The sequence below is a fragment of the Alligator sinensis genome, unplaced genomic scaffold (assembly GCF_000455745.1).
Source record: "Alligator sinensis unplaced genomic scaffold, ASM45574v1 scaffold1177_1, whole genome shotgun sequence".
Taxonomy (NCBI): domain Eukaryota; kingdom Metazoa; phylum Chordata; order Crocodylia; family Alligatoridae; genus Alligator; species Alligator sinensis.
Genome location: NW_005842120.1, coordinates 1,038,585 through 1,049,160, shown reverse-complemented (window position 1 = coordinate 1,049,160; position 10,576 = coordinate 1,038,585). Strand labels below are relative to the sequence as shown.

At 40.5% G+C, this 10,576-nt stretch overlaps 1 protein-coding gene across 1 annotated transcript in view; it reads right to left on the bottom strand.

Annotated features, from left to right (window-relative positions):
• The window catches only part of SYNE1 (spectrin repeat containing nuclear envelope protein 1), a 522,133-nt gene that overhangs the window by 312,604 nt on the left and 198,953 nt on the right, over window positions 1-10,576 (bottom strand). The window contains 4 exon segments of the mRNA XM_025205597.1: window positions 1,324-1,464; window positions 3,159-3,335; window positions 6,884-7,051; window positions 9,584-9,748. Of these exon segments, the coding sequence (XP_025061382.1) occupies window positions 1,324-1,464; window positions 3,159-3,335; window positions 6,884-7,051; window positions 9,584-9,748 (651 nt within the window).

The following is a 10,576-nucleotide window of genomic DNA, read 5'->3' as shown; positions in this document are numbered from 1 at the left end:
TTCCCATTATTATACCACTCTATCTGCTGTATGTATAGAAATGAAAAACAAAATTCAAGAATGTTTACTTGTGTATTTCAAATAAGAAATGCTCATTTTAGCAACCTATTCTGATTCAAGTAAAGGCCAAATAAGTATTATCATATGTAAAAAATACTTCAATGCACCAAGTATAAAATTCAATATATTGAATGATTTTGAAGCAGTTTTCTTAGTAAAATCCCAGAGAATGGCATGTTTAGGTGAAATCTCTGCTTTTAACTGAATTTAGGTTCTTAACCCTTACATATAGGATGGGTATGGAGCTTCATGTTGCCTGGAGTTCCACTTTCTCTTTACTGTTTGCTGACATATAAGACAAAGGTGTATTGAGCAGTCAGGCATAATTTAGTATTAGGACTACATCCAAATGAACCTCCAAAGCATTTCTACTTAGGCGATGCAAAACTTAACAATTCAGGCATCTGGTCACAAAGAGGGAAATACTAATTGACAGAGTTAGGTGCTCAGGTTTCCTAGGGAACTAGGCTGATCCATATCGCTGAGACACTCAGCAGGGAGGTATTTTCAGACATTTGGATATCTAAGCCACTTTGTGGTTATTAAGTAAGGCTAATTAGGATTCTTCTTTGTGCTAAAACTTCATCTTAATGCTGTTTAGACTCCTTCCAGGTTAATTAGGCTCTGGCCTGCAGTCAGCACATGAGGGTATATTAGCATAAAAAGAAAAATACCAGTAATACACACTTAGCTAGAAGAAACAAGCTCTGTAGAACAATTCTACCTTTCTGTGTGTATCCAAATAACCACTTTCTAGCAGCATAAATGGCATTTATGACATTTACACATGGGTTGTGATTCTATTACCTCTGCACTGTGGACATGTAAAGTGTGCGGGTAGGTTGAGCATGTGCAGTAGGCTACCCACTGGCTGGGCAGCTACATAGGTATATATCCATTCTTGATGTGTAAGTGCATGAGTCACAAAAATGTAGCCAGCCAGAAATCTGTCAGGACTGAGGGACTGGCCCCTGTTTTAGTAACTAAGAAGCATTTAAATGTGTATCTTTCCAAATTCCAAGCATAGAACTCTAACTACTATCCATGTGTTAGGCAGTATGCAATCCCTTGTCTGGCCCTCCCTTTGTAGCTGGTCCCTGGGCACCCAAGAGAGGGAGATATCTGAAGCCAAGAGGAAGAGAGAAAACTAGAGTATACAGCTGAGTGACACAGAAGCTGTTCTAAAAGGGAGTAGGCCTTGAGAAAGGAAACTGAGGAAGGTAAATGCCACAATTTCAATACCATTTACAACTTTATGTATACCTTTGTATGTTCCAGTTCTGATGAGAGGCTTTCTAAACTGCTGAAGTTTAAGATGCGTTCAAGGGCAGAACTTGCTTGATTAAGATATTTGATCACCGTCTCTTTGTCTTTTTCAAACTGCTCCCACTTGTTTACTGTGACCTACACAAAAAGAACAACAACAACAACAACAACAACAGAACTTTAATATCATTACTGAAGAAAATGAAGGACTAGAGACCTACATGCAAATGCAGCAATGTCTTATGGGTCTGCAGATCCTATTTATGCTACAGATGCAACCATTTGGGAGACCCACTTAAAGTAGGATTATTTCTGACGTTTTCTTCTGTGGCATAGAAAGCACAGTTCTCTTTGGTGTGGATAGGGCTTAAAGTCACGTCTCTGCAGGAAAAAGATAAAGATCTGGACTGCTCTAAGGCTTTTTTCCTCCTGGACCTTTTGGCTTTTTTATCTTCTTTCGGAGGAAGGGTACTCATTCTTATGAGACCTCCTCTTTGTTGGGATCTAGCTGCTAAAGTCTCAAGGCTGCAAGCAAAGATCGGAGCATGATACCTACAGAATTAGAAAATCTTTCAATTAAAATAAAAGAGCAAGCAAAATGGAAATGATGATATTTAACTGCACATAGCAATCTACTTGTCCTTTTTATCTAATGTAAATTCTAGTTACCACATAGTACTTAATTACTCTCCAGCCTAAATTTAGAATCCAAACTATTGTTGTCAGTGTAATGAAGCAATGTTTCCTTGATGTTTCAAAGATCTCTGTTGAGAATGTATATAGAGTGGCTTATTTTAGAAATATCCTAATTAGATTCCACCAATAAGCAATATAATGAAGATATCTACTACTCTGCATAAACCTAAATCAAGGCTGTCCTGCAAGGAGTTAAGTTGCTCCCCTTCCTTCCTCTAGCTTTTGCTGCCTGAGCAAATTCATCATGACAAGGTATCCTGGTTTTCTATGATAAAAAAAATCCCCAATTTTTGGATTAAAAAAGTAACCCCAAATCCACATTGTTCCACGATTAAAATGAAACACCATTAACATATAGATACATGTATAGTGTTGTTAAATTTTTAATCATGGAAAAATATAGATTTGGGGTTATATTTTTCTATCCTAAAATTGGGGATTTTTTTTTAATCAGAGAAAACCAGGATCCCTGATCATTACCAGGGGAGCTGAGATTGGACCTAGGGTGCAGCAGTGAGGGTGGGATGTGTGGTGCAACATGGGGGCAGGGGTCCATGCAGCATGCAGCCCAGGGGGCCCATGGCTCATCCTGTTGCAGCCCTGGTCATGCAGGCCATAGGGCATTCAGTCCCCAGTAAAGGCCATTGTTGTCCTCTGTGAAGAAATGTGCCACAAATCCTTCTAAAAATTAATTCATAGATGTTTTATCTACCAAAACAGAATTATTATTATGGCTTATTATGAGATTGTAAATAATTCCAAAAATAAAATGATATGCTGTAATCAAGTAGGGTTTTCCATATCTGAATCCCTGATACCTCCCGTTTATCAAAAAGCACAAAGTCCTCAGCAGCATCCTGAAGCACAAATTGAAATCCTATCCATGAAGTTCCCAGACGCAAAGTTTTATATGTGAGAAAATGTTTACAGAGTTTTATTGAAATGCTGAAACGCTCAACTATTATTAGGGTGATACAAGATAAAATTCAGGAAAAGTGCTAGAGTTGTTACTGCGCTATTAGAAAGTGAGGAACTCATAATTTGATAAACCTTTAACTTAATGGGGAAAAAAGCAAGAAAAAAAGCAGAACAAAATAATTCACTTTTACATGGTTACATACATACAGAGTGCTCACCTGTAACTCTTCTTCTCGTTTCTCCATGGTTTGCTGCATGTTTTCCAATGTGCCTTCCAACTTTTGTAAATCTTCCTGCACTGTGTTAGGCAATCCACCTTCAAGCTGCAACTGCTTAGCATGGGAAATCTGTTCTCGCACATCTTGCCTCTTTGCACGGAGCCTCTTTGTCCTTTGCTAGAAGCATTTATTGAAGTGGATTGATACATATTTATTTATTTTTTAGCTCAGTGTTGAGACTGACACACTACAGCTTTCTGTATGTATACCTCGATACAGAAGGAACAACAAACAGAAGCTAAACCCTGGCTTCCCTGCATGGATGCTTTGTAACATGCCAAGGACACAGAGAGCCTTTGCCCCTGCTAGTGCACCCATACAGGTCAAAAAGCACTGAGAAATGCAAGTATGTGCAGGGAGATTGACCAGCACTTGACTGCTCTCCCCAGCTCCAGAGGCCATATCGTGAGTCCAGTGTGGTTATGGCTCCAGCCCTCCTCTTTCTCGGCGTCACACAATATGCAAAGCAACATTTTGGGTAGGGCAAGCACACCGACAAAGCAAGACTAGCAAGAGGCATAAGTGTATGTGCATTCTCCCTAAGAAACTTAAGTGTTATGGGTCTGTTCTATGTTTCTTAAAAGACAGCACAGAACTCACAGTCCAAGAAAAGAAGGGGAAAAAAGTAAGTCCATGCCTATCAGGTCATGCCTGGAGGCTGATCAAAGGGGGTTTGAGATTCCATCATAATTTAGGGAGTCCTAGAGGTCTTGCTGCCTAGAGATCTCAGAATTATAAAAATCTTTTTCTCAGGCTATGTTTCTTTCCTACCCATAACATGCCCATCACAAATCCTGTTGCTGGCCCTAGCAAGCTGGTTTGGTGGCTTTATAAAGGAGACCTCAGAAAGCAGCCTACGGCTGTCTGCTTCCATTACAGAATTTAGAAGATTCCCTTTAAAACAAACTAGCCTCTTTACCCATCAAACTGGGGCCAGAGCAGGATGCGAATCTCACAACAGACTTATACTGGCTTCTGCAAGGATAAGGCGCAAATCTACTCTGTCTTCTACATCCTTCTGCAAAAATAAGCAAGAATAAGCAAGAGAAGTGTTAATGGCACTCCTCTTAATGCCTCTGCCAGAATGACAAAAACTTGCAACACCTTAACATTCAGGATGCATAGGAATTATAATCTAGATGTGCTTCTTACATATATAAAGTGTTTTTAAAAAAAAACAAAACAAAGCCACAGCACAATATATCTGGATAGAGGATAAAGCATGTTTAACCATGCAGAAATACAGATCAAGACAAATACCTTTTACATGTTGAACTAACATTGACAATAATAGGGGTCTTATTTAGGGAATTCCAAAGTTACAGTAACACAATAGAACCTTATTTTTCCAGTCCTTGCTAAAAATGATACCCTTTATTAATTTTATTAACACTGATTATTCTCATTGTTATCATCATTGACATGTAATTATTGCAGAATTGGGTAATCTCCACAAAATCACTTATAATTTTATATCAGTCCAAATTTTAAGAGAAATATCTAATATTATTATATACACTGGGGTAACTGAAAGCAGAATCTGTCCTTCAATGTTAACTATCTGTACAAATCCAAAATCAACTTAATTGAACCAATGCATTACAAGCTGATCACATTTTGTCACAGAAGATAGAGACTTAAGTAAGTTATTCCTGAAGACCATTCCTTCTATTCATCTAACAGTGATCAGATCTAAAATTTAAGACAAGATACTTAGAGTAAAATTCTGTTTTCCTTTGTGCATCTAAATGACAGTGTTATAGACAAGTACCTGGCCAGTTTTGGCCTTGGTTTATGTTGTAGATGCATAAGCACGTGTGTGTAGACTGAGCATGTACTGTAGGGCTAATGCACTAGCTAGATATATACATGGCTGCATGCACACTGAATGCAAATCCAGGAAAAATGAAGAGGACGAAAGTGGTCTTTCCATGTTATAGCTCTAAGAGCTGAGTGGTTAAGGCACTTGCTAAGAAGTAGAAGGCAAGAATTCAAGCCCCCCCTCTGACATAAAGGTAGGAACTACATCTTTCTGAGTTCCCAGCAGTGTGCCTACTGCCACATAACAGGTTATATGCTATCCTGCCCCCACACCCAGTGTTGCTTTTGAAGCTGAGCCACTGTCCCTTGCATTTAATAGCCATTAACTCAAATAGATGGAAAATAGTACAGTGGGTAAATTTCTGCCTGAGTCAGAGCAAGGGTTCATGCTGGACCCCAGAGCCCCTCCCATAGAGAGTGCTAACTCATCTCACTGAGGGCCCTGGTACACATTCGTTTTATGGCATGATTGTTGGGATTGGGGATTAGATGCCAATTACACCGTTAATGCTTGCCAGTACAGGGGGAGCCAGGGATCATGTCATCTGTACCTTCCCCACAAAACTAGCTGATTAAAAATTGGGGTGCACATTATATGCAAAGAAAAGGGCTCCCCACTGGTCCAGAAATTTGGTGTGGGGGGAGGGCAGAACAGTGGCACCATCAGTTCCTGCAGCTCTGGGACCCACAGCAATTAATGCTACTACCTCTCTGCAGCACCTCCCCCACCGTCCAGTGCATGGTCTCCAACCCCGGAGACCCCCAGACCTCAGGTATCTACCTACACTCCAAAGTAAGATCTTTTTTCCTTCTTGGAGACTTCTAAAAAGGTGCATGTTATATTTGGGGGGCATGAAAAATATGAAAAACCCCAGTGAGTGCACATACACGGGCTATTAGCATGATGCAATAAACTCCAGCATGGCTCACACTGGAGTTAATGGCTCTCAGGTGCAGCATCTACACGTGCACCTGGGACCACAGCAGTTTGAGCCATGGCAGAGCAGCCCCAGGCTGGCAGCAGGTTTGTGGGGTCAACCCCAGGCTCCGGGTCATGGCGTTGGGTGGTAGAGGGGCTGGCTGGGGCACAAGAATGCTCAAAGAGCAAAGCCATGTGGCTAGGCAGCAGGCAGGGGTCTGGTCCCCTGCTGCTTGGGTTGACCAGGCACAATTTACACCCAGGTCGGTGTTTACACATGTTTTTAGGCTCAGTTATTCTCAAGTACCATCCCCGACATTACTATCTTATGTCAGTGAAAATTAGTTCGCTGTGGTCTGATAGTGTTGCACATGTACTCTGTGGTGCTTTACACGACAACAAAATAATTTTCTGTGCAGTGAAGTGCGTGTGTCAATGAACTCAGTATGTAGTCACAAATGAACCTGAGCAGTGCATAGCCTACTGTGCATGTTCTATCCACATGTAGACACTCATGCATCCTCGCTGCAGGGGAAACAATTGCTACCTGTGGATAAGTGACAAAAAAATCCACAAAGGGAACAGAATTCCACTACTGAGTATCCCTAGCCAAAAAATTCAAAATTTGGCACCTAAAATACAATAACCTTTTCAAGAATGCTGGATTATTCAGATCACACACAAAATTAATAGAATGGTAAAAATATGCCTATTCATGGGCAATTATGTTTGGAAATTTTGCTCTAATTGTTTTCAAGATATGAGATAAGAAATCAATATCACTTCACAAGGCTAAGGCTATGCATATTACCTGATATAGTCAAATAAAATATATTACATAATGCTGAAGGACATGCCACACCCAAATTCAAAACAACCAGTAGCACAAACTGCATAACGAGTACGTGGATCTGACTTGCCCTACCTGATGATGCAGAAGCAGTTGTTGAGCTTGTAATAAGCTTTCTGTATCTAAGATTTTTTCAGCCTCTGCTTGAGCTTCCTTTGAGTTGGTAATTAAATCTTCAAGGGCACTTGTAACATCTTCTTTATATTGGACACAATCCCCAACAGTACTCAATATCTTTTCAATCTATAGTTATGGACAATATTAAAATACATAGGAATTATTTCATTATGTGAATTAATGTTTGGAATATTTTTTTTAACCTTTGGTATGCCATTTATTTTAAAGGAAACCAGTCAAGTTTGGTAGCCCTAAATTGTGTATCTACTCCTATTTCCTATCTAATTGTGACATCTTTATAATACCTAACTGGCATAAAACATCAGTTCCATTGACCTTTGTGCAGTGCATCAGGCTGCATCAGTTGAAGATCTTGCTCTATTAATCATACTTCGTAACAGTCTTGCATTCATTAACAATCTTCCAATAATAAACCAGGAGAGAGCAATACTGACACAAATATGAAATAAAACTAATGAGAAAAGTGATATTGGTGTCAAGCTGTTTCTTCTTAGGTAAATGTGAAATCCTTCAGGCATATCAAGAATAAGCAACATGTTCATTTGAAACTTGGGCACAACAGAAAAGAAAACTATTTTTATGTTCTGAAAATGCTTAGTGACTTTCTCATGTTTATTTTGATTTTTCATGAATCTTTGTTTTTCTTGCTTCTGGATGAGACAAGAAAGAAACATACCTTAATACCATGTTCATGGTATGTTTTTAAACTATTTCCAGCACACCAGAAAACCAGAAAAAATAACCCTGCTCTGTGCTCTGGAGCCACAAGTCTCTCCTCATTACATGTGAATAAAAAACGTCATGATCTGGGCTTCTCATGTTGTCTAAAAGATGGGATCCTGTGGCTTTCTCCTTTCACATGGTTTGCGCCAATAGAACTAGAGCCCCATGATGACCTATAGGACATACTACTGGAGAGAGAGATCTGTAGGCCAGACATCTCAGACTACAGATGTTAGTACAAACAGGTGATTTGCCTTCCCACTGTTGTGTCACCAGCCCCCCAATTTCCTAACTCCAGGCATTCAGTCCATATTTATTTGTTCACTCTAGGGTATTTATCATCTACTCTCAGAATACAAGTTACTCTCAGCCTCATCCCCACTGGTATATGGACTCAGAAGCAATTTCACAGCTCAGCTTCCTTCATGGCCCTTTGAGGTCAACTTCATGCAGATATCATCGGATCTACAGATACTGAAGGAGCCATGAGCTCCAACTGAAGTAATGACTTATTAGGCTCTTTTTACAGGCCAGTAATTCCCAATGACTTCAGTGGAGTCATTATTTGCTTGCTGATCAGTGAGCAAAGGACCAAATTACTTAACATCTGCCCAAGTCATGTTAGGAGTCCTTGCTTTGGAGAGCAAGAGTGCACATCAACCTAGGAGTTGTAACAACTTCATTGTGAAACCTCCAAATCTGAGGCATCTTCATCACTGTTCTGCAAATGTAAAAGGTTTAAGTGCATTTGATTATAGCAAATGTGACATTTTGGGTGCTTACACAAATTACATTTTCCATGTGACCAGGCCCCTGAAAGCACTTTATAGCCATACCATGATACATGTGCCCAGCTGCAGAGCACCTTAAAAGTGGCTGATCATGCAAAAAAATTAACTCTACTCAAATAAGGTGTTAGATGAAGGTGCTTTGCTTTAGTGTGCCTTAGGGAAATTATGTTCCCTAGGGTTAATTTCTCATGCACTGCAGGCTGGGCTGATGCAGCCCAACCCCTCTCTCCAACCCTAGGGCTATCAGTGGGGGCAGGGGGAGGTGGAGAAAGAAAGCAGCACGGAGCTGCCAACTGGGATTTGCTGCCTGGCTGGAGCTGGAGGAGGGGAGGGATGCCTTGTGGACCTACCCCAGCTACCCAAGATGAGGTACTGGGGTACTCTGTTCCACCCCCACCCTCCAGCTCAGGCCAGGCAAGGGGAACACATTAGCAGCTCGTTGCTGCTCACTTCCCCCTCTCTGCTTTGCTCGGCCTGAGCTGGAGGTGGGTCATGGAATGGAGCCCCCTCACCTCACAGACCTGGCCCAGCTCCCCCCAGTATCCCAGCTGTGGTGGGGGTGTGAGGCAGGGAGCTCTGTTACAACCCCTGTCCCCACAGCTCCAGCCAGACTGCTAACTCCATCTGGCAGCTTGGTGCTGCTCCCTCCCTATGCTTCCTCCTTCTCCTCCCTCCACTTACAGCCCCAGAACTGGGGGGGGGGGACGGGCGGGGGGGGGGGGGGGCAGGGCTGGGAAGAGGGGAGATTCAGCAGCCTCCTCAGAGTCTGCTGAGTTAGAGTAGAGGGGTCTGAACATCCTTCTATGCCCTTTGCCCAAAAAGACATGAAAAACTGGAGACATTTTGGTTTGAAATGTAATTTGATTTGAAAAACACATGATGCTTTCCAAGCTTGCTATGTTAACAGGGAAAGATCCAGGAGCCTACTGATCAGCTTTGTCAATATGTTTATTTGCTAGTCATAAGCCATTGCTGCATATGGAGTCAATGTTAGTTCTGGGCTGCTGCATCCCCCTAGTTTAATTTAAAAAGCCAGCAGGTCACTTAATCTTGTAAAGCCATGGCTGATGGCCCAGGATATGATGCTGTCATTGTAATAGTACCATGCTTTTTCATACTATACCTCAGCCAGCAAAGCTAAGAGCTCCTTAAAATGACTGGAAAGTTTAGATAGCTCATCCTCTTGCTTCCTGACTTCTGTCACAGGTGAAATCTCAGCCAGAATAGCAAATCTATATTTTAGCCAGGTCTGATTTTCTCCTTGTTTGCTGATATCTTGCCTGATTCCCTACATAAGAATCACAAAGATGCATATTAGAATCAATTAAATATATTAATGAATAACATTCATCCATCAAATCCAACAAATGTATGCACATCAGAGTCTGAAGACCCGAAGTATAGTTTTTCTCCTTTTTCCGTGGGATCTATCATGTTCCACTCCAATTTCAGGCAGGTTCTGCATTCCTTCCACAAGCAATACATAATTGGACCCTAATAATTACAATCTTGAGTCATGTCCTGCCCCAACCATTTTTAAGCTTTTTTGATAATCATAATCTTTGTTGGCTGTGGTACTGATGGTAGGCCTGATTGTACAAACACCTTATTTAGTCTGAGAAGTCTGCAGCTCTCTCCCTGCAAAAATATAGCCTGTAAAATGAGGTAATGTATAAGGTGTCACCCTGCCCTGCCTGCTGCATTATCTATATAGTAAATGCTTCAAATATATTTTCAAAATACTGACCCATACAAAAGTTTCATAAAATATCCTGTGAATACATATGAATGATATAATCACATTATACATTAAAGATTATCAAGATTAGCTGTATTATCAGTATTTTAATAATTTTTAACTTTTAACAAATACTGGATAAAAGGTAGATAAAGCTTTACAAAATGTAATATAAATTCTTTATTATAATTTTAACTGCCTCACATTTATATTCTGGGTTTCCCTAGAGCAGCATTATCTGTTGAATATAATTTCCAATTATATAAGCATCTACATACTTTTTTTTGTAATGTCTAGAATAGCTATTTTTTCCCATTTCATCCACTTGTTCCCAGTTTGTTTATGTTTCAGTGCCAGCATTTATAAGAAGCTGCCAGC